The sequence below is a fragment of the Camelus bactrianus genome, chromosome 17 (genome assembly GCF_048773025.1).
Source record: "Camelus bactrianus isolate YW-2024 breed Bactrian camel chromosome 17, ASM4877302v1, whole genome shotgun sequence".
NCBI classification, from domain to species: Eukaryota; Metazoa; Chordata; class Mammalia; order Artiodactyla; family Camelidae; genus Camelus; species Camelus bactrianus.
Genome location: NC_133555.1, coordinates 3,464,170 through 3,489,551, shown reverse-complemented (window position 1 = coordinate 3,489,551; position 25,382 = coordinate 3,464,170). Strand labels below are relative to the sequence as shown.

At 44.3% G+C, this 25,382-nt stretch overlaps 1 protein-coding gene across 8 annotated transcripts in view; it reads right to left on the bottom strand.

Moving 5' to 3' along the window:
* The window catches only part of NR2C2 (nuclear receptor subfamily 2 group C member 2), an 82,304-nt gene that overhangs the window by 17,602 nt on the left and 39,320 nt on the right, over positions 1-25,382 (bottom strand). For all 8 annotated transcript variants that reach the window (XM_074344277.1, XM_074344271.1, XM_074344273.1 and 5 more), the window contains 5 exons: positions 16,230-16,340; positions 4,506-4,706; positions 3,680-3,782; positions 1,368-1,547; positions 429-576 (listed from right to left, as the gene is read on the bottom strand). In XM_074344277.1, coding sequence (XP_074200378.1) covers positions 429-576; positions 1,368-1,547; positions 3,680-3,782; positions 4,506-4,706; positions 16,230-16,301 — 704 coding nt within the window. In that variant the 5' untranslated portion in view covers positions 16,302-16,340. The remainder of the gene's footprint in view (positions 1-428; positions 577-1,367; positions 1,548-3,679; positions 3,783-4,505; positions 4,707-16,229; positions 16,341-25,382) is intronic.

Below are 25,382 nucleotides of genomic sequence, written 5' to 3'. Positions count from 1 at the left end.
CCATTAAAAACAAAAAACAAAGAACAACTAAATAATAAATAAACAGACCTAAAGACCTCTACCCAAAAATAAAAGTAACCGTGGCACTATGTAGGACCACACCTGGGTCTTAGGCCTTTTATCTGTACCGCACAAAAGCCCCAGTCTTCAATCAGGAAACAGCTGTTTCCCCACATGAATGACGCCTGAGCTACAGCACGTAACCTGAGCCCGAGACAGGAGAAATCCTGACCCCATCTTAAGTCAGCCATCTTCAGGCCTGTCCAGAGGTGTGGCTGCAGTGGCCCCAAAAAGGGAGGGATGAGGCCCAACAAGATCAAGGCTGCAGTGGGGGGAGCCACATGAGCCCTTCCCAGGGTCATCGCGCCTCCTCTGGCTAAGCCCGGAGGCGTCCCAGGGTGCTGCCCTTCGTGAAGACGGGCACTGACCTTGCTCCGTCCTTGTCCGCCACGAACGTGGGCGTGGCTATCAGAGGGCTTCGCAGGTCCTTCCGGATGTAGATCTTCTCAGTCGACGCAGCGCAGTTGCTCGGCTTCTCCCGCTGCACGTCGAAGGGCTTCCGTTCACTCTGCACAGCTTAAACCACAACATAAACACGCGTGTTGAGAGGGAAGATTCCAATCAATAGAAACCTCATCCTTCATGGGGAGGGACAGGTCCTTCTGCGGAAACCCATCACCACAGGGGTAAGCTCCGTGCTAGACGCATACGGCTCAATGCTCACGGTGGACTCTGCAGCCAAAGGAGAGAAATGCTCAGAGCCAAACAGTGTCGTCAAATAAAGGCACAGAAAGGGCTCAAGGCGGCGGCACCGCCGAGGAAGTGCAGCGTGGCGTCTGTGCGGCCTCACTTCCTGTGGCCGACGGAGGGACCCTCTCCAGGAGAACACCCCTCACCAGAGAGCTGCCCACGCCCTGCCGGCAGAGGAGCCACTCCAACGTCCAGCTCAAGCCTGTGCAGCCTCCGCCAACGGTTAAAGGGGGCGACATCACGTGACGCCAGCGACCTCTCCCTCTTGCAGTCTGGTATGAGAGCAAGCACACGTGCCAGAAACACCGAAGAAAATAAAGACCTTTTCAAAAGAAAGAAAAGACGACCCCAGACCCAACATGTAAGTGAGGCCCTGGGGGCAGGCTCCTCCCCGGCACCACGCTCATCCCACTCCTTGGCTGCTGCCGATCCGTCTGGACTAGGTTCCCACTACGGAATCTGACCGACCCCGCAGGGCTGACACCGCGTCGCCCAGCTGACCCTGAAGGTGAGCCACGATGAAGCCTCCGCAGGTGCTGTTTTCTTAGAGTGTTTAAAGCCAGGTGTGGAAACCTCGCCCTCTCCCTCCTTACTACCTCACGTGCCCTAATACTCACATTCCATCTTCATGCCCATCTCCAGGCATTTCTTCAGCCGGCAGAACTGACAGCGGTTCCGGTGGTGTTTGTTGATGATGCAGTCTTGGTTGCTCCGGCAGCTATAGGTCAGATTTTTCCTTACGCTCCTTTTGAAGAAACCTTTGCAGCCTTCACAGCTGACAGCCCCATAGTGACGGCCTGAAAGGGAAAGGGAGCCTGAGCAGCTCCCCAAAGGCAGAGGCACCTGCCATGGGCCCTGCGCTTCAGGGAGCGCAGCCATGGTGCCCAGGGCTTCACATAATTTTTCTACCATCTTTAAAGCAGACTTGTGAGGTTGTGATAGAAAAACGGAAGCTCAGTCAGGCTATGTGACCACTGGTAAATGGCATGGCCCTAATGCTCCAATTCACAGCAGGAGCGCATGGCAGCAGGCTGAGGTGTTCTGCCCGCTGGGCGCACCAGGTCCTGGCTCTGCAGCCCCGGGCTTGCGGAGCCCCTCACCTCCCCTGTCCCACCATGAGGCACAACACAAGCTCACGCTCTCTTACTGGCAGGGTCTCACCCTGCACTTCTCCCTCTGTGAGTCATGCCCTGGACCCCCCAGACTGAGGCGGACGTGGGGAGGGAGCAGAGTAGGGACCAGACCTGGGGGGCCCAGGCCCAAGGAAGGCTGCCACAGATGGTGCTCACTGGCATTGGGTATTGAAAATGCAGTCCTGGAAATACATTTACTAAAGACAGGTTTTTCCTAAGCTTGTTTATTTTGGGGTCTCTACGTTCTAATTACCTCCAACATTAAAGAGAGCCCCAGCCTGCCTCTGCTCTGCTGGGACCGACCTCGGCTATGCTCCCGTGGGTGGTCTCGTATAACCCACAGCACAGCTACATCACGGGGGGACAGTTCACAGGCTCATCACAGACCCATCGTCCTCAGCTCTGGCACTTGGAGGCACTCTCCCAGTGTGCACTTGGGAGGGTCTCGACTGTGTGCCTTTAAGAACAGTCATGCTAGATGGCCACGTGGACATCGTTTTTCCTTCCCCGCAGTGGATTTCTCTGGGCTCTCTAGACCTTAGAGTGATCTCTGATATCTGGAGACAGCAGCACTGCAAGCCTGTGATGAAGCCTTTCCTTCAAGCCCAGAAAGGGAAGCCAAGCAGATTTGGTGGCCTCTGTTATGTTCACGCTTCATTCATTTGTTCCAAAGTTTGCAGAGTGACTTTCCTTGCTGAGCAAGAAGATGGGGATAAAGACACGAAGGGCTCAGTCATGGTTCTTGCTCTAACAAAAACAGCACACACTGGTGAGGAAGGCAAGCCTGTAAGCAGCGGTGAGAACAGGACACACACGATGCCCAGAGAGGTCTGTACAAAAGGGCAATGATGGGGGAGGCAGCGCTGGCCCCTGCCTGCAGGGGCAGGTGAGGGCTTCAGGGGCGGGGCGGGGCAGGGCAGAGTGCAGCAGGCAAGGCTGGAGTATCTGGCCTCCTGCAGGGGCTCGCCTGGGGCTGTCTTCCTCTCAAGAGGCTTGGTTCAGCGTTTTTTTTTTTCTTTTTTAAAGCCAGGACCACAAAGTGTCCAAAGGTCCTGTGAATATAGTGACCACAGAATAAAGAGAACCAAGCAGTCATTACAGAACTCAGGCCAGTGCCCTGTAGTTTTATTAAATGCGTCTCCACTTCTTCCTGATGGCCTCATCACTCATGGCTCCCTGCCGTTAGGGTTGAAGTCCGAGTTTTCGGGTCAGACACCTTCTTTAGTCTCCTTGTACGCACAACCCTAACCATGGACGCTCAGGAGCGATTCCCCACAGAACCAGTAGTCTGGACGTTAAACTCTCTGGGCCCTGGCCCCGCCAGCTGGAGCCCCGCTTCTGCTTTACCCGACAGCACACACTCAACCACCAAGGTCACCACCACGACCTCCTCCAGGCCCTTTCTGGACCCTGGGACACCAGCCAGAATCGCACGCCCTCCTATGCCTCACACTGTCTCAGTGAGGGCTGACAGGCACAGTCCGGGCGAAGGAGGAACAGACAGCAAACAGCTGGTGAAACGGCAACCACTGTTCAAATAACAGCTCGAGCCGAGAAGCGACTCCTTTCTTAGCAGTACAGCAGTGCCTGGCACTCAGCCACGCCGTGCACAGCACAGAAATGGTTTCCCGACTTTTCCTTTTGATTCTTACTGTCTGACAAACTGGTTTGCTTATTATTCATGCCACCACCCCAGCAGGAAAAGCGGAGTTCATGTTTTCAGACCTACAACCCTCCCCGATGATGTTCGTGAGGCCGGTCCCTGACGCGCACCCAGGGGCCCCAGGGTTACTCACCCGACGCTTTGTCGCCACACACCACACAGTACTCGACCACCTGGGGCCTCTGGACCTCGGCCTTCCCCAGCAGACGCTCCACAGAAGCAGAGTCAGTGACAATCTAAGAAGAATCAGCAAACAAGCAGGGTGCTGATGAAAAACCAGAGCACGAAGCACAGTAATGTTTAACTCAATTCCTAGTCGTGGATTTCTAAGCAGAACTCTGGGCAGAACCGGGAAAAGTTCACCTGGCAACTTGATCTGACACCTGGAGCTGGACCAAGCCCCTTCAGTGGTGGGGTGGGGGCTGTTCAGAGTCAGACACTGGTTTTCAGTGCTTCCCGATAAGCCTGCTCTCCTCCTTCCTGTACCTGCCCCAACCCCATCCCGCCTGCCAGAGCAGGGAGAACCAGGGCAGAGGTGGAGACCAGAACCACAGGAACACGGGCCGAATGAAGAGCTGGGCCAGGCTGAAGTAAGACTGAGGAACAAGTCAGTCCTTGCCTGGCTGGGGTCATCCCTTGGTGGTGTCCCTAACATCATGGGCCAAGGGCTGTCACCATGTGGCCTTAGTTGAGTACAACTCTACAGTGGCCTCATGCCATGTGCTCGGGTCGGTCTCCTGTGGGGCAACTGACTGTGCCCGGCTCAACTCCCACGATCTGAGCACTGCTCCCCCCACTCACATGCTGGCTCACTACTTTAGCCGAGGCAGCAACTTGCTATGCGTGCGGGTCCCCAGAGGACCTCCTAGAGATAGATTTGGCCTCCACGGCAGAGGTAAGGGTCAAAAACAAGTCCAGTAGCGGAAGTGCTGAAACAAACACCTGTCAACAGGTCTTACTTGGATCCTCCCGGGGACAAGGTTGTCGGAGGTGGTGAATATGAGCTGCTTGGCGCTGGAGGTCTCGGGGGAAGCCAGGATCACCTTCCCAGTTCCCGCTCCATCTGGGCTGGTCAGGATGAGCTGCTGCTTGGGGGACCCGGAGGCGTCCACTGCGGTGACTATCTGGATCTTCTGTCCTGTCTGCTGGTCTGTCACGATCTACAAGACACAACATGGAAGCTGCTCTCACAGAGCAACGCGCGGTGGCTTCCAACACCGTCCTGGAGTCGGTGCTGGGTAGGGACAGTTTCACCAGTGTTGGGTGAAATGAGAAAAAGATGACAACAGGCAGCTTTTCAGAAACCAGTTTTCAAAAGCTGATTTTATCCTAGGGTGATATCATCCCTACGATTTTTACAATTAAAATGCCCTTTGGAAGTGTGGGGAAAGGACAACTGGATGAAGGTGGCCAAAAGGTACAAACTTCCATTTACAGGATAAGCACTGGGGCCGTGACCCACAGCACGGCGACCGCAGTTAACTCTGCTGTGCGGTGTACTGGAGAGCTGTTCGGAGAGCAGATCCTTAGAGCTCTTATCACAAGGGAAAAAAATAGCTTTCCTTTCTTCTGCATCTTTTTAAGATGGTGGATGTTAACTAAACTTATCGTGGCAACCATTTCACAACACATGCAAGTCAAGTCATTGTACAGCGCTCCGGACACTCAGTGCTGCGTGTCAATTACAGCTCAACAAAACCGGACAAAGAAAGGCCCTTTCTGTCATGAAATGAAGACAATAATGAACAGTAGATCACAGACTTAACTTAAAAAAAATCCTTGTCCCACACATAATAGAAACATGGGAAACACCAACCTTTTTGGAATGCTGCTAATCAACAAATCCCCAGACCTCGGAATGGCTGCCTTAAAGAAGGGCTATTTCTGAAGGGAAGGCCCTGTAAACAACCCAGCCTTGGAGTGACTGAGTACAGGGAGTCCCTTGCTGACACACACCCAACTTCTCCCACTTCCTGACTCAGAGGTACTTAAAGACAGGGCTGACACCGGAGTCAGGGCTGCACCACGCCTGGCACATGGAGACAAGGCTTCAATAGAAGCCTGTGGCAGCACTGGAGGCCGTGGGTGCTGACTTCCGAAAGTCCTGGCCCTGGTTCCTCCGGGGTACCCACCATTCAGGTGCCCAGCTGCCACAGCGATCTTATCCAAGTGCACCAGTCACAATTAGAATCGTTGCTATGGTTGAGCTACTTTCCCCTATTCTGTTCATGAAGTGCTTTGAAGCTGTTCTAGTCCCCTTCCTGCCTCTCCTCCAGGCCCAGGGCCAAGCCTGGAGCACTGCCCACCTTCTCCCCGAGGACACCGGCAGGCCCTCACTGCAAACAAGACTCCTGGGGGAATCACGGCTGGGCCTTGAGCACAACAAGATGTGGGGCATCTCTGGCTGGACTTCAGCTCCTGGCAGCACGTTACGGGCAAGTCTGGCGCCAGCCCCGCCTCTTGCCAGACTTGCTTTGTAACGTGGCATCCCGAGGTTCAGACAGCAAACTCACATGGAGTCCAACACAATAGCTTCGACAACAGTCCAATATGGAAAATCAACCATGCTGGTTGGTTGAAAAGAAAACGACACAGGCAAGGAAAGAGTCCTCACTTAACATGTGTTTACTGGGTGCCCACTGCGTGTCAAGCACTGATCTTGGTACTGAGGAAGGAGACAGGAACCCGGCGGGGAGCTACCTTCCACAGGGGAGGCAGACTGTGCCACGAAGAATGCAGTCAGCACAAGTGCCACGGAGAAAACCAAAAGGCAGGTAATAGGTAAAATGTGACATGGGGATGGTGGCAGGGGGCAACATCTCTGAGGCAGTGACGCTGGACAAAGACCCAAACAAAGCAAGAGAAGACGCCGTGCAGAGATGCTGCGGGCCCAGCAAGCACAGGACCAGAGGCCACAGGCTGGGCACAGAGCCTGGCTGACGGCCAGGCACAAGCCCCAGCGCAGGGCCACTTCCAGGTGATGGCAAGTAAGATCTTCGGAGGCTGAAGATTCAGAGAGAAGGGAAGGAAGGACCTTCCTTTATGAAAGCGGTGGAGAGTCCCCGGAGCAGCGCAACCTGAGACAGAAAACCGTGTAAGAAGAACTGCTAGAACACTCCCTGCTCAGCAGGAGGATGGTGACCAAGTGGGTGCCACACGCTGCCCTCAGCTGCCACGGAGGGGACTCCTGCTCAGTCTGGAGGGAAGCAAAATGGATTCTGAAAGGCCCTCGCAAACTTGAGACCCGAGAGTCAAATGTTTGACTTCCTTTTCACGTCTGTTGGTTCTTGTTTTCTTCCCAAAATGTTTTTTTGTGTGAAGAAATGAACAGTCCTGGGACCGAGGGGGGTCTCCAACTTCCTGCTTCGACCAAGGCAGGCGGCTGCAGCCTTGCCCGCCGTGCATTCCGAGAGGCAAGCCCCACGCGGAGCGCACACGCCACTGTGCCACACCCTTTCCTGCCGCTCCTGGTCCTCTGGTGGAGGCCTGGCGGACATGGGCGGGGGGTCGGGGCAGGAGATGGGGACAGTGACTGATCCAGATGGTGACAGCTGCTCTTGGTGGCTATATGTAACACATCCAAAAGCCCAGATTATCCCCCCCCCCAAAAACTCAGACTCACGTAAGTTCAGTGAATTACTCACAATTTTTTTTTGTCTTTTTGTTTACCTTTCCCTCATAAGACGTTCGCATTTTCCATTTAGAAAAATAAAAAAATGAATGAAAATCCATGAAAAAACTAAAAATGTAAGTAGAGAGAGAGAGAAAAAAGTCCCTCAAATACATTACTGGAAGCCCAGGGTGACCACGAGGCAAACGAAGACCCTGCTAACATGGGCAGGCAGGCCCCTGCTTAATGAGACCGAGGAAACGTCAAATTGAGAGGATCTATCCAAACATTTGGGTCTCCTGTGCAGGAGTGGGAGCGAGGTGGTGTGGGGAGAATCATGCCCACCCCCCAAAAAGATGTTTAAGCCCTGACCCCAAGACCTGTGAATGTGATCTTATCTGGAAACTGCCTATGCGACTGCGACTGAGTTAAGATGAGGCCCGCCCGAATGTGGGTGGGCCCCAAATCCAAGGACTGGTGCCCGCAGACGGCGTTCGTGTGACGACAGCGGCAGAGACTAGAGTGACATGCCACAAGCAAGGAATGCCGAGGCGTGCAGGATCTGGGGACAGGCAAGGAAGGGTGCTTCCCTGCAACCGTAAGAGAGAGCACAGCCCCGCCAAGGCCTTGATTTTGGGCTTCCAGCCTCCAGAACTGTGAGAGGGCGGATTTCTGCTGTTTATTTAAGCCCCCAGTCTGTGGTAATTTGTTGTGGCTGCCCCTGGAAACTAACACAAGCACTCTCTGTTTAATTTCTTTACTGGAAGCAATTATTCATACTCCCCGCCTGTGAACAGTAACAAATGGGGTGGGGTGGGGGGGCGGTTACCGTACAAAGGGACAAGGGACGTCGTTTTCTGTGACTTTTACGGCCTCCCGTAGCTTGGCTACGGCCAGCGCTGCTTCAATGCTGGTTCTGGAAAGGTGCATTTGTTCCAACGTAACCAATAGATTACGAACAACTCGAGTCCACCGTGAACCCGGGGCTTGATGACACACGGTTCCTCCCGTGAGAAGCACCAGGTGAACCCAGAGCGCACGACGCCCGGGGAAGCGTGCTGCGCTGGAGAGGCAGCCCCGGGCCTCCCTCAGGTACAGAGCTGCGATACCGCGGTCACCACGTGCCTCTTCACTATCAACGTATGTAAGTTATGCAGTTCTTACTAAATCCATACCTGTTTTTAACTGTCACCAGCAGCTTCCGAGAGCTGTGCTACTCACCTCAGCTTTCCCACAAGCCCCGGGAGCTTCACCACACGCTTCTGCAGAGGGTGGGAATTTGCAGGATGCACCTGTCACGTGATAGCGGAGCTGACTGTCCTCTACCAGCCCAGGGCCTCCCTCTGCAGCTCCACCCCAGGACCTCAACATGACCGGACGCACTGCCCTTCTCCACCTGCCCACTCTGTGTCCCAGCCAGGACTCCGTCCCGGCCAGGCTGGGCTCATCGTTGCTGCTGTAAGGAAGCTTGAAGGCAGAAGCCAGCCACTAGGTAACTTTTGTTTGATTTCTCAAAATTTAACATAAAATAAAACATAATTCATTGCCAACTCTAAAAATGGAATATTTCCCAAAAAATTAGATTTATAGTTCTTTTGACAAATGAGCAGCTCTGGAACCAGCTGGCTGGGTGTGGTGGCCCTGTTAGCTGAGGCACAGCTCTCTGGTTCGCCCACCTGCCGCCTTCCCTCCTTCTCTGCTGCCACCTGGGCCTGTGCTCCTGAGAGAGGGCTTTGCGGCCAGAGCCACGGACCGAAGGCCTGCTCTGCTGCTGCTCAGCCGCGTCAACGTGGGGCAGTCACGCAAGCTTTCTGACTTCTGAGCCTCTGTTTATGTATCTACAAAAATGGACTGCTAGGAAAGTGATAGTACTTGGGACACTGCCCAGAACATAACAGGACCTTGAGAAAAGCATTTCCTCCCTCTGAGCTCACATACTTCTCTCCTCACTTGGGAAGTCTTGTCCCTTTCATGCCATCAAATCTCCCCCACTGAGAAAATCAGGACTTCGTACTGCAGCTCAGTCCCTGCCATTTGTTCCTCAGATACAGGCAAAGGGCGAACTCCGTCCGTGCCAGGCGCTCGGCTAGAACACGAGAGCCACGGAGCTGGTGCCTGCCTCGCTGAGAGCTTAGAGGAAAAGACTGGCAAAATACCAGTAAACACACCAACTAGTAAACAATCGAAGTTTATGATACATGTTATGAAGGAACAGATCAGGCTGGGGTAAGAGAGAACAATACAGGCGCTTAACTTCAGAAGGAGGCCAGGGAAGGCCTCCGTGATCAGGTGACATTAAAAACCACACTCGAGGCTGAGGAGAAGGAAGCCAGGTAAAGGTTGAGGGGACAGTGTGTTCCAAGCGACAGGAAACTTTGTAGCATAAGGAGAGCCCTAAGAGGAAGGAAGCCTCAGAACTGAGTCAGGCCAAGGCCCGAGAGAGGGAGGCGGGCTGGCCCTGCTTGGAGTGAGGAGTCCACCCTAAGCACAATGAGAGCCACTCCAGGGTTCTTCCCGCCCAGAATCAGGTCTTCCAGTTTCTTATACTATTTGATACCTATCTTACACATATGTTTTTATATAAATACACTAAATCTGTCATATCACTAAGGTCAGGGTACATTAGAGTAACACCAAAAATGACTAAATTTAAAATTACAAAGGTAAGATAAATCTATGTAAAATTTTTTGACCTGTGCAAAAAGGTAAATGTGTTTCTTCCTTAAATATAAATTTCAACTCATATGAATAGTTAGTGTTCTCACAGGCAATGATCAAACAAGTATCTTCTCCTTTTAGCCCCACTAGCTCAGTTCCTACAAGTTTAGGCAGATAAAATATCCGACAAAGCTGTCTTCCTTGAGTAAAATATAAAACAGTACTTTCGAAATACACTCAAGTGAGGGAATGAGAAATGCTTCACATTTTAAACACATCTCCCTGGATTTTGGATGGAAAAAATGCAGATCCTAAACACGCGGAAGCTGAGGAACCATTAGGTGCCCCTGGAGTGGCCCAAGGGAGAGCTGAGGCCGTGGGTCCAGAGAAGACGGGGAGTGACAGCAGGTGCAGGCGGGGAGGTGTAAGCGCCTGGGAGAACAAGGAGTCAGAAATGACTCTTGGGATTCTAGCCTGAGCAATGGGTGGTGGAGGGCCAAGAGGTGGTAGGAATTCAGAAATCTGGTTTTGGCTTGCCAAGGATGAGATGCCCAAGTGAATATGTCAAGTAAACTACCAGGTAGATGAGTTGGAGTTCAAAGCATACTTCTGGTTTCATCTTCAACATGTCAAGAGCTTGTAAGTCATCATTTTGTCCTTAAAACAAGAAAAAGCTAGATGAACTGAAAATCACTGACTTTCCTTGGGCTCATCAGAGAGCTGAGTTTGCAAGGCAAACTGAAATCTGGAGAGATGTGAATTCACCAAGCCTGAGATCTGCTCATGTGGCTCAGAAACCAAGCTGGCAGGACACACAAACGGCAGCAGCAGTGCAGCTGCAGGCTCCTGGCGGGGAGGAGAGACTCCTGGGGATGACAGCCACAGAGGGCCGCAGCTTCACGGGCTCAGCTCCAGGAGCCCCGCGCGGTTCTCCGGTTCTCGCGGGGAGGAGAGAGTCGCCCTGGAGGCTCTGGCGGGGGAGGCGGGGGAAGGGGAAGAGCATCTTTGTGAAATATGCTCAAGGTGTCTTCCACAACAAAGTTCTGCTCCCCGGGGAAAGGACTTCACCAGAGCCTCATCCCCCTGGGGAAAGTGCGTTTCTTTAACTCCAGGCCCCTCTACCCTTCCTTTCCCATCTAAGTGGGGGCAGGGGAAGCTAGCGGAAATTAAGAAACACTTGTGAAGGTCACAGGCCCACTAGAACATTGAGATTTCATCATAGATTACAGACTGCTCCCCCTCCCTCACACCTGACCGCCACACCAATCGTTGTACAGTAACAACGGATTACAGCTGAGCTTCGAGACACAGACTCAGAGGAGGAGTATCTACGGAAGCCCGAAGTCAAGAGGAGACAAAAACCAAAGCACTAGAGGAGTTAAAGCTTCCGGCACCTACAGCTAGAGCAAACATTACATACAGCTAAACTCCCAGCCAGATTAACAGTCATGCGGGAGGCTTATTCACCTCAGTTCCTTTTACCTAATACAGCCAATGATGTTTGACCTTCAGCAAAAAAAACTACAGGCATTCCAAAAACACAAGAAAAACACAATCTGGAAAGACAAAACAAGCATCAGAACCAGACTCAAACATGACACAACTGCTGAAATGATCAGATATGGAATTTAAAATAACCCATCATTAGTATGTTAAGGTCTCTGAAGGAAAAATAGACAACATGCAAGAACAGATGAGAAATGGACACAAGATGGAAATTCTCAGAAAGTAGAAAATTCTAGAAATCAAAAACATTGTAACAGAAATGAAGAATGCCTTGATGGGCTCATCAGTACACTGGACACAACTAAGGGAAAAACTGGTCAATAGAAACTTCCCTAACTGAAATGCAAAGGGGAAAAAGAATGAAAAAAACAAACAAAAAGCAAAACCCAGAACAGAATATCCGAGAATTACGGGACAACTTCAAGAGATAAGGTATGAAAGGGGGAGGGTATAGCTCAAGCAGTAGAGCAGCAGAGCGCATGCTTATTAGCATGCACAAGGTCCTGGGTTCGAGTCCATTATCCCCTCTAAAAAAAGTGAACAAATAAATAAACCTAATTACCTCCTCCTCCCAAAAAGTAAATAAAAAAAAAAAAGAGAGATAATATATGCATAATTGGAATACCAGAAGGAGAATGAGGAAAAAATATTTAAAGTAACAATGGCTGAGAACTTTCCAAAATTAATAACAAACATCAAACCACAAATCCACAAAGCTCAGAAAACATAAAGCAGAAAAAATGCTGAAAAACTACACCTAGGCATAGCCTATTTATAAAGGCCAAAGCCAAATTAAAGATCAGCTTAACTCTCCCTTTCCTTTTAGAATTTTTTTCTTCTGTCCTTTCCATATGTACATAAATCTTCATAATCATTAGATCAACCTAACTTGGTGGGCACCTTGTTCCCATCTGCTAGCTATCTCCTGTCATAAAGACATCAATGGGGACCCTCTACCTCCCCCAGTCAACTAGCTGGCACAGGTGGTCTCCCCAATTTTCATACTTCCTGAACCTAGTCACACTGCAGAAAACCAAAGAGATAATCTTGAAAGAAGCTGAGGAAAGAGGGGGGAACCTACCTCAACTATACAGAAACAAATTAAAGATTTAAAGCAGACTTCTTTTTAGAAACCACATAAGACAGAAAGTAGTAGTACAAAATATTTCAAATGTGTTAAAATAAACCACCAAACTAGAGTTCTATATTTGACAAGAGTAGCCTTCAAAAGTGATGAAGAGTCCACCAGTGGATAAACAAATTACAGTATATACATACAATGGAATATTCACTAGCCATGAAAAGGAATGGAGCACTGACATACGCTACAACATGGATAAACAAACATGCAGCCACAGAAGGTCACATATCGTATGACTCCACTTACATGAAATACCCAGAACTGATAACCCTGCAGAGACAGAATTCAGGTAATGACTCGGGCTGGAGGGAGGGAGGAACGGGGGCCCCTGTCCAAGAGGTATGGGGTTTTACTTCGGAGTGATGGAAACACTTTAGAACTAGACAGAGGCGGTGGTTGCGTAACGTTATAAATGTACTAAATGCCACCAAACTGTTCACTTTATCTTAAGTATTTTGATGAAAATCATTAAAAATAAAAGTTAAGGTGAAATAAAGACTTTCTTAGAGAAAAACTTAAGAAATTCACCACCAGCAGATACGGCGTGAAATGGGGAGTATGGAGAAGTATCTCAGGAAAATCTTAAAATCCACAAAGGTGGCAAAAGAAGCTTTAAGCCAAGATTTGGCCCGAACAGAATGGACACAGTGGTCAAGTGAGTGCACCGTGACCTCTAGCATGTCAAACTTGGTATATGACATGTTCAAGTGTGTTTTTCTTTTAATTACCTTGAAAGCTGGATTAAAAAATTAAATTTGAACATAATGCTTGTGTAATCTGGGAAGCAGTTAAGAACACAATTTGAAAACCACTGGGCCAGAAACACTGCACCTGATGAAAACCCATGAAATTTACTGAGAAGCCAGACTTTGTGACTGGATGGCTCCAATCCCGCCTCCCCCTCAGACAAGTGGGTGCTCTCCTACTGCTCTCCTTATGCCTCCATCTCCTGCCAGTTTGTGTGCTGGACCTCTTATCCCAGAAAAACAAAACCTCTCAGCCCCACTCACAAGGTTACCTCCCCAGCTCTGAGGACCGCCACCCTTCCCACTTGGCCCTAAAGCCCTTCTGCAGCCACTAGGACCCCGTGCCGTGGATGGAAGAGTCTATGCATCAGAGCAGCCCTCTGCCGGTCTACATGGCTAGGTATGTTGGTCTTGTGTTGACTAGCGCCTTAATTTTTGTTATCATTATTAAAAACAATAAAATAAATCCTGGAATGGGAAGAAAATAGCTACAGAGGACTTAACTGGGGAATCTGATGAAATTTTAGAATATGTACTAAGGATTAGATAGTGGCATGTTTCAATATGGAACTTCCTGATTTTGGTAACTGCTTTGTGATGATGTAAGAGAATGTCCTTTGTTCTTAGGAAATATATCCAGGGCAAAGAGGAGTAATGTCCCCACTTTATTCTCAAATGATTCAGAAACAAGACGCATACACACATTCAGAATGTTACAGCAAACAAATGGTGAATCTGTGTCAAGGGAACACAGGATTTCCATGTAGTATTTTCCACTAAGTTTGAACTTACGTGAAAATAAAACATTAAAAAATTGCTACACAGCTGCTAATATTTATTGATGTCTTCTTCCTATAGGTTTACAAACATTATCTCATTCATCGTGTTAAAAATCTATTAGATAGGTACTATTATTGTTGTCATTTTACAGCTGCAGATGTTATGGAAACTTTCCCCAGGGTCACACTGAGTGGAAACAATACATGACCCCACGTCTGTTCCATTCAGAGCCAAAAGCTCAGAAACGATCCACAGCTTGTCATCCTTGCTAAATAATCTTTCCCTCCCAGCCTTACCACAGAAGCCAAGCACTGCTGAGCTCCAAGTACTGTTATTCATTAAAACATCAGAAAAACATAGTCTCTTCCCAGGCCTCAGGGGATTAGATATCCATCACTGAAGTCAGGGCTAGAAATGAAAGCTTCATCAAAGCCATCGGCACCAACATCAAGAACCAAGAAATCATTCTATAACTGTAACTTTCTTTTGAAAAAAACAAACCCTGAAATACTCAGTTCAGCTGCACTGAGGTATATCCAGTTTTACTGACAGTTCACATTGAAAAGATTTTCAACTATATTTACTCCACATAAAACACATGCTAAAGGGTTATCGTCCTTAGAGAAACTGAAAGCTCAACACTAAAGATCTATTCTACAAGACTTCTGCTCAAGGAGTCCTAGAGCATTCCAGCCAGGACAGTGGTGGCACCACAGGCGGGAACAGCCCCACTATACGAATGGGATGCTTGAATAGTCCTTAGGAAACAGAAAGGTCCTCTTACACCAATACAGAGGGATGCGTACTCTCGCTAGAAATACACACTCGCCGCTGACAGATTCTTCTGGGGGAACTTTCTATGTTCTCATCTGTCCTCAGGTGGCTGTGAAACCACGATGTAACAGCCATAGTTAAATGCACAAAATCAGTTCCTCTCCCAAAGTCGTGAGAGCTATGTAGGCGGGATCCTAACGCTTACTACGTAAAATTATAAAGAACTCATTTAAGTCATAATCAGCAAATAAGAACAAAGTAAAAGAGAAAAAAAATTTATCTATATAAAGTTTCTAATTCTGAGGAACAGTAAAACCTCATTAATACTGGATCCATTACTTCTGAATTTCCAAAAACTCAGATGTGTTTCCTATTTGGTGTGAAGTTAAAAAACTGATAAGTATATGAACTTCTGTATTTATGATAAAATATTATGTAACTCAGACATATCAGAAATATAATTTTTAACTCACTCCATCTTACCTGTTATAACTCTTCGATGCTTGGTTTATAATAGCTCATGAAATCACTTTTAAGAGTGGGAAACCACTATAGAGACCATTTCGTTATTACAGCATACTGATCGCTTACACCGCGCTTGAAACACAGAGTGAGAGCAGGCCTTTCACTCACTCACTCTAAATATCTGTCCACCTGGTACTCTCTCAAATTCATGTTATATAACAAGTGGAGTTTTTTGCCGTTCATTTCAGTTCACGATTTTTGGTTTGGCCTTTCAATCCAGCGTGTTGAGATAACTATGAACCTTTAACCTATGTGTGTCATCAATCATTTTCCCTTCCTCCTGCTTGTGGACCATGATTTTGATGCATATACCTTCTCTTTGATAAATGGACAAGAGGCAGGCTCAGAGCCTTGGGGAAGACTAAACTTCCCGCAAATGAAAATCAGTTAGTTAATAATAACAGTAACACTAGAAACAACAGTTACTATATACTATCAGTACACACCAAACATTATTATGTGCCATCCACCATTCTAAGCATTTTGCAAGAATTACCCATTGATTCCTCACAATAACCTTATGACATAAGTACTGCTATTATGTATACTTTCTAAATGAAAAAAATGAGGCATTGAAAAGTTAATTTTCCAAGGTCAAAAGAGCTGTAATGTGGGGTGCTGGATTTGACTTCTGGGGGAACCATACTCTTAACTATTAGGACACACTGCCTCTCAACTATGACTCATGTAAGTCATAAAACGGTACTTCATTCCAATAGTTTGAAACCAGAATTTAAAATTTTGCATTAAAAGTTAGCTAGCTTAGTAAATGTGAATTCTTTCTTCTTTTCTCTTTTAATAAATGAGGCTGTACTGTACTTGATGCCCAAGAAGCACAGCTTCTTAGTGAAACCCTTGGGCAAGGTTGTCTTTGGAACCGATTCTGGGAAGGTAGGGCTGCCTCTGGGCAGGTGGCTGGAGCCATGTGCGACTGGTCAGGTACCTGAATGCGCTGAGGTGAGGCTACTGCAGAGTCAGTGGAGATTATCTGGATGCGCGGGGAGGGGCTGGTCATCCCTGGAGATTCCGGCCGAGAAGTCTGTATACGTGGTACCTGTGGGCGAGAAGCGGGCTGGATCACAAGGGGGCTCAGAAAGATGCCCAGTGGTGGCCGGAGGACCATGCCTCTTGCTTTCACTGTGGCTTGGAATGATAAACTTGCATGATTCTGGATGACACAAGAATCTGTGAGATACTACCACAGGATGGCCTTAAAAAACAGCTAAAACAGCTGCTTCTAATGATGAAAATGCAAGAAAAAAAGGAATTTTCAGGTCTGCTCTGCACAACATCAATAAAATAAAAAGCTACCAAAATAACTTCTTAGAGACGATCTTTGAATTTTTTCACTCTTTCCAAAGCCAGCTGTAAAGCACTCCTTTAAGATGACAGTTAATCAGAAGAAAGGTCCTCACGACACCATAGAGAACGGCAAGCAGAACCAGAATTACACTGAAAATTACTGAGATTAGTGAAAGAGTCTGACAACCTCCCATACCCACTGGGATGAAACTGAAAGCTCATCAATAACACAAGGTCAATACCCACCAAACACAAGGTTCAAGGTTCTGATTGGTCACCTGGACACCCAAAGTGAGCAGATGTTATTCTTCCTTGAATAAAAGTATATGACAAATCAACACTTTTCAAACTTCCAAAAAATAGAAAAGAAAGCAACACTTTCCAATTCATTCTATGAGGCCGTTATTACCTGATACCAAAACCAGACATCACAAGAAAACAACAGACCACACTCCTTATGAATATAAATGCAATAACCATCAACAAAACACTAGCAAAACAAATCTAGAAGCATAAAAAGAATTATACACTATGACTAGTGGGACTTATCCCAGGAATGCAAAGTGGATTCAACATACGAATCAAACAACATAGCACACCGTATTAAAAGAACCAAGAACAAAAGCCACAAGGTCATCTCAACTGACACCGAGAAAGCATTTGACAAGACTCAACACTCTTTCACGGTAAAAACACTCAACAAACTAAGAATAGAAGGAAAGCTTTCAATCTGATAAAGAGTATCTATAAAAGATAACCAAAATAATACTTAATGGTAGAAGACTGAAAGCTTTCTCCCTAAAATCAGGAACATGACAAGGATGTCTGCTTTCACGACATCTACTTGACACTGTACTGGAAGTTCTAGCCAGGGCAGTTAGGAAAGAAAAAGAAACAAAAGCAGCCAGTCTTGGAAAGGAAGAAGGAAAATTATCTCTACCTGCAGACAACATGATCTTGTATTTACAGAAAATCCTAAAGTGTCCACAGAAAAACGATTAGCTAGTAAGTTTCAGAGCTGCAGGCTATAAGATCAACACATAAAAACCAGTTATCTTTCTGTATGCTGGCAAAGAGCAATCAGAAAATAAAATTAAGGAAACAATTCCATTGACCATACCATCAAACACAAGAAAATACTTAGGAATAAATTGAACAGAAGCGCAATATTTGTATACTGAAAAACAATAAAACATTGTTGAAAGAAATTAAAGGAGACCTAGGTAAATGTAAAAACATCTATATTCCTGGATCAGAAGACTTAATATTAATAGTTAAGTATCAATGCTATCCAAATTGATCAACAGATTCAACATAGCTGCTATCAAAATTCCAGGTGCCTATATTGTATACATTGACAAGATCATCCTGAAATTCATGGAAATACAAAATAGCCAAAACAACCATGAAAAAGAACAACGTTGGAGGACTCACACTTTCTGTTTCAAAATTTATTATAAAGCTACAGTAAATCAAAACAGTGTGGCACTGGCATAAAACACAGACACTCAGACCAAAAAATAGAACAAAGAGCCCAGAAATAAACTCTCACATATATGGTCAGATGATTTTCCACAAAAGTGTCATGATAATTCAATGAGGAAGAATAGTATTTTCAACAAATGGTGATGGGACAACTGGACACAACCTAGAATGAAACTGGACTCCACCCTCACACTACATGGAAAACAGTTAACTCAAGAGAGAATTCTGGGAAGATGTACAATAGGAAGCACCAGGAATCTGTCTCTCTACCTAGACCACAACCTCACTGGTGGTACCTGTCTGATGTACCTATTTTGTAACTCTAGATTCTATGGAGGCTTGCAATTTCCACGGGAAGCCTTGGACAACAGATGAGTTAATTTTGGTCAACTTCAGCTCCTAACACAGTAGCTGCTACCCATCCCCCACCCCTACCCTAAAACGGGCAGCTGGGCACATGTTCCAGGAGCAGCCTGCACAAAGCCTGTGGGAGCCAGGCTGGGCAAAGGTCCCCTGTCCTCCAAATACTGGGCATATGTGTTCCAACTGCTGATTGCTTCTTCTGATCCCAGAGGTGCAGACAAAGAAGGGCAGCCACGGCCGCTGTACTTCCCTACTGTTGCTAGCTTCTCTGTCTCTGTCTGAAGTCATTTCCAGGGGACTTAAAGGGCTGGACTGTTTTTCTCCCTTCCCATTTTCCTCTTTTTCCTCTTTTCAGAACCAGACATTAAGCATAAGGACATTCAAAAGCAACTGCACATATGGGGAAAATGAGAAAGTAACTGTGCATGCTCAGGGAAAGGCACAGGTTTAGAAAAGACCTTGGAAGACCTTATGTTTACATGTCAGGATGTGCCTTGGCACAGAGACAGCCTACAACAGCACAGTAAGAAGGTAACAAACAACAGCAAATACTTGAAAAGACAAAGATCTGATTTCCAGAGTTACCACATTATTAGATTCAAATGTCCAGTTTTCAATAACAGCAACAGCAAAACCACAAGGCATACAAAAACCAATAGACTAAAGGTCCACTCAAAGGAAAAAATCAACAGAAATTACCCTTGAAAAACATCTCATGTCAAATCTACTAGACAAAGACTTTAAAACAACTGTCTAAAAGATACTCAAAGAACTAAAGGAAGATGTGGTAAAGTCAGAAAATAATATAGGAACAAAAGGGAAATACCAATAAAAATATAGAAAACCTAAAAAGAAACCAAAAAGAAATTCTGGAGCTGTAAAATTTAACTGAAATGAAAAATTCACTACAGGAATTGAAAGGAAGATTTGAACAAGCAGAAGAATCAGTGAACTGGATGGAAATTAGTGAGTCTGAGGAACAAAAAGAAGAAAGATTGAAGAGAAGTAACCAGAGCCTAAGGGGTCAGCAGGACGCCAGTAAGCACACCAGTACGTGCACTGTGTGAGAGGGGTCTTGGGGGGAGGGGTGGGCAGAGGGGATATTTGAAGAAAACAGTGGCTGAAAACTTCCCAAATTTGATCAAAGACGTGAACATGAATATTGAAGAAGCTCAAGGAACTCCAAGTAAAAACACAAAGAAATCCAAATCAAGACCCATTATAATCAAACTTTCAAAAGACAAAGAGAAGGAGAAAATCTTGAAAGCAGCAAGAGAGAAGCAAATTGTTTCGTACAAGGGACCCCCAATTAGATAATCTGCAGATTTCTCATTAGAAACTTTGGAGGCCAGGAGACAGTTATACAGTCACAGTGCTCAAAGAAAAAGAACCTCCAACCAAGAATCCCATACCTGGCAAAACTGTCCTTCAAAAGTGAGGAAGAAATCAAGACATTCCCAGATAAACCAAAGCTAAGGGAGTTCATGCTCACTAGCCCTGCCATGCAAGACATGTTCAAGGGAGTCCTGCAAGGTGAAATGGGAAGACACTAGGGTAGCACTTTGAAGCCTACTGGAGAAATAAAGATCTCCATGAGGGCAACATATATGGGCAATTATAGAAGCTAGCATCTTAGTTTGTAACTGTTCTTTTATTTTTCTACATTATTTAAGAGACAATACATTTAAAGAAAAAAACCTCAATTATTAGCGTAAAAGCTAGTATTATTGTAACTTTGGTCTGAAATTCAAAATCTTGTTTTCTACATAATTTAGGAGACCAACATATTTAAAAGAATTATTAGTTTATGATTTTGAACATACAATGTATAAATAGATGTAATTTTGTGACATTAACAACTGAAAGGAGGTAGGAACAGAGCTGTAAAGGAGGAATGTTTTTGTATGTGATTGAAGTTACGCTGGTATAAATTCAAACTAAAGTGTTGTAACTTTAGGATGTTAAATATAATCCCCAAGGTAACCACAAAGAAAACAGCTACAGAATACATACAAAAGGAAATGAGAAAGGATTTTAAAACATATTCTACCCCCCCCAAAAAAAAAGAAAAAAGAAAGAAAGAAAGAAAAAAGAAATAAACTAAACATAAAAGAAGACAGGAATGCAGGAAATGAGGGACAAAAAAGCTGGAAGGCACATATAAAACACAAACAAAATGACAGAAGTCCCTCCTCATCAGTAATTATTGTAAATGCAAATGTATTAAACTCTGCAGTCAAAAGAGATACTGGCAGAAATACTGTAGAGAAACTCATGTTGCAAGTATACACTGCATACAAGAGACTTATTTTAGAAACAAAGACACAAATAGATTGATAATGAAGGGAAGGAAAAAAATATTCCATGCCAAAGTAACCAGAAGAGAGCAGAGCTATACTAAAATCAAACAAAACACTTTGAATTTTAAAAGGTTATCAGAGACAGACAAGGATATTTATAGTAATAAGAAGTTCAACACAGCAAGATGTAACAATTAGCAAACACACACCTAACAACCAGAAAAACATGTGAAGCCAAAAACAACAGAACTTAAGGAAGAAACAGACAGTTCTACAATAACTAGAGACTTCAACAACTCATCTGAATAATGGACAGAACCATCAGACAGAAGACATGTAAAGAAACACTACAAACTAACTAGCTCTAACACTATACAGAGCACTCTACCCAGAAACGACAAACACACTTTCTTCTCAAATGCACATGGGACATTCTCCAGGACAGGCTGTAAGTTAGGCCACAAATTAAATTTCAACAAATTTTAAAAGATATCATACAAATTACCCTCTCTGACCATAAAAGGAGGAAGTTAGAAATCACCAACAGAAGGAAACTGGAAAAAATCACAAATTTGTGGAAATTAAACAATACATTCTTAAATAACCAATGCATCAAGGAGAAAATCACAAGGGAAATTAGAAAAAAACTCAGACGTGAATAGAAATGAAAGCACAACATACCAAAACTTAGGGGACATTGCGAAATTTATGAACTATAAATGCTTACATTCAAAAACAAGAAAGATTTCGAATGAACAACCTAACTTTTACAACTTTACAACTAAGGAGGAAAAAAAACCAAACTAAATCCAAAGATGGCAGGAGAAAGAAAATAATAATCTTTGTATTAATTAATTAATAAAGAAGAGAGAAAAAAATCAACAAAACTAAACGTTGGTTCTTCAAAAAGATCAACAAAATTGACAAACCTTCAGTTAGACGGACTAAGGAAAAGAGAGAAGACTCAAATTACTGAAATCAGAAATTAAAGTGAGGACATTATTATCAATTCTACAGAAATGCAAAAGATTATAAAGAGAATACTATGATCAACTATGCTTGGATAATCTACATGAAATGGACAAATTCCGAGACACACAAAACCTACCATGACTAAACAGTGAAGAAATAGAAAACGCGAATAGACCTATTAATTACTGAAGAGACTGACTCAGTAATAAAAAATCTCTCCACAAAGAAAAACCCCCGGACCTAATGGCTTCACTGGTCATTTCTACCAGCATTTAAAGGAGCCTTCTCAAACTTTCATAAAAAAACTGAAGAGTAGGGAACACTTCCTAACTCATTCTAGGAGGCCAGCATTACTCCGGTATCACAGCCAGGCAAAGGTACTATGAAAAAAGAAAATACAGACAAGTACCCCTCACGAACTCTGATACAAGAATCCTCAACAAAACACTAGCAAGCTAATGTCAGCAACATATTAAAAAGATTACACTCCATGACCAAGCCAGACTTATTCCTAGAATTCAAGGATGGATCAACATACAAAAACTGATCAATCCAATGCACCATATTAACAGAATGAAGAAAAAAGGCATGATCATCTCAATAGGAGAAAAAGCATTTGAAAAAATTCAACTTAGGGACAAACAGTGTTTTATCATGTTTCATGATAAGAACATTCAACACACTAGGAATAGAAGGAAACTATCTCAACATAATAAAAGCCATATGTGGGGAAAAACCCCACAGTAAACATCCTACTCAATGGTAAAAGACTGGAAGATTTTCCTCTAAGATAAGGAACAAGACAAGGATGCTTGTTTTCACCACCTCTACTTAACAATGCACTGGAGCTCTAGCCAGAGCAATTAGGCAAGCAAAAGGAAGAAAAAGTTTCCAAATTGGAAAATACGTAAGACTTTTTTCAAGCAGCCTACATATATTTGGATTCTAGCCCAGCTCAAGCCAAAGCTCCTTGAAGCCACTCCTCCTGAAAGCTCCGCCCCAACATCAGCAGCCTCGCCCATACCGTCCTAGGAAGCCACACCTACTAGAGATCCAGAAGGTTCCCCGAGGGTCGGGGAGCCCCATCCGTGGTGATGGTATGATTTTATACACAGAGAATCCTGAAGATTTCTCTCTCTCACTCACACACACATGTATCTTTATAAAAGCAACAGACATCATGAATATTATTTGACACACTTCAAATAAAGACATCGTCACAGGAAAAGTAACTCTTCCCTAAATGGTCATCAAATTACTGTACATTCATGGTCACTAAATAATTAGCCTCTATTTCGTAAACCACAGAAATCACAATCCTCAGATCAGTGTATAGGAGGAACAAGAATGCCTCTGAATTCCTGTAATCTGTATTTTGACTTAGGATCATACAGTGCATTGTGAAAGGCTTTATTTAGACTACGAGAACTTAATCTATGTTAATTAATAAAACTGAATGGTTTTTAGTATGTTAAAAAACACACACCAACACACAACTCTTAGAACTAATAATAAATGAATTCAGGAAAGTAGGATACAAAGCCAACACACAAAAATCAGTAGTGTTTGTATACACAAATGATGAACAATCTGAAAAGAAAATTACAAAAACAATTCTAACTGCAATAGCATCAGAAAGAATAAAATAATTGGGAATTAACTGGACCAAGAAGGTAAAAGATTTGTACATCAAAAATTATAAAACTTCACTAGGAGAAATGAAAGACATAAATGGAAACATATTCATGGACTGGAAGACTTAATCCCACTCAATATTAAGACTTAACATTGTAAAATGATTATAAATCAATAAAAAATGTTAAAAAAAAAGAATATTACTCAAAGTGATCTACAGATTCAATGCAATTCCTATCAAAACTCCAATGATGTTCTTTGCAGAAATAGAAGAGCTTATCCTAAAATTCATATGGAATCACAAGGGATTCCAAAATAGACAAAACTACCTTGATAAAGAACAAAGCTGAGGACTCACACTTCCTGATTTCAAAATGTGCTACAAAGCTACAGTCACAAAACTGTGGCATAAAGACAGCCATATAGACCAAAGGAATAGAGATTGCAGAAATAAACCCATGTATATATGGTTAAATGATTTTTTGACAAGAGAGCCAAGACTATTCAATGGGGAAAGGACAGTCTTTTCAGTAAGTGGTGCCAGGAAAACTGGATATCCACATGCAAAAGAACAATGTTGAACTCTTACCTTATACCATATGCAAAAATTAACTCAAAATGGATCAAAAACCTAAATATAACACCTAAAACTATAAAACTATAAGAAGAAAACACAGGAGAAAAATATCATTACCACTGGATTTGATATGATGAATGATACCAAATGCACAGGTAACAAAAGAAAAAAAACAAATTGGACAAAATTAACTTTTAAAATTTATGCACAGAAAATAATATCAACAGGGTAAAAAGGCAACCTACAGAGTGAGACAAGATATTTATAAACTTGGATCAGGTGATGGCTTCTTAGATATGATACCAATGCATTAGCAACAAAAGAAAAATTAGATAAACTGGGCATCATCCAAATTTTAAAATTTTGTGCTTCAAAGAACACGAAAAGACAGCCTACAAAATAGGAGACAGTTTTTGCAAATCATGTATGTGACACATGGACATGTACACGTAGACTATAAAGAACTATTACAACATAATATTTAAACAAAACAAAGAGGCAAGGGAGCTGAACAGAAATTTCATCCAAGAAGATATAAAAATGACCAGTAGCATGAGATGGTCAACTTCATTAGTTATTAAGGAAATCCAATTAAACCCACAATGAGATACACTTCACACCCACTAGGATAGCTACAACAAAAAAGATGGACAATAACAAGTGTTGAAAAGGACGGAGAAAAACTGGAACTCTATACACTACTGGAGAAAATATAGAATGGTACAGCCTCTTTGGAAAACAGTCTGGCCAATCCTCAAAGGTTAAACATAGAGTTGCCATATGAACCAATAACTCTTCTCCTGGGTATATACTGAAGAGAAAGGCAAACTTATGTCTACAAAGCAACCTGTATAGAAATGTTCACATCAGCGTTATTCATAACAGCTCAAAAGTAGAAACAATCCAAATGTCTAACAACCCACATGTCTATCAACAGATGAATGGACAAAGAAAATGTGGTATATATTTATGCAATGGAGTATCACTGGCAATAAAAAGGAATGAAGTATTGATATACGCTGTAACATGGATGAAATCAGTCACAAAAGATCATATATTGCATGATTTCTTTTACATAAAATGACCAGAATAGGCAAACCCATGGGGATAGAAGCTAGATCAGTGGCTACCCCATACACACAAAGTAGAAAACAGGGCTGAAGGGATGGGGGAAGGGAAACAGCTGCTAAAAGATACAGGTCCTTTTGGGGATGGTGAAAATGGTTTAGAATTAGGCAGTGGTGATGGCTGTACAACCTCGTGAAGGTGTCAGAAACTACTAAACTGTACACTTTAAGGAGGGTGAATTTAATGTAAGTGAATTATATCTCAATTTTATAAAGCACAGCATAATAAATTAGTGGGATGGTTAAGAAAATACTTTTTCATAAGCATTAATTTTACCAACAAAAAAGTCACTAGAAAAAGATAACAGAATGCAATATTCTCACAGTGATTTTTG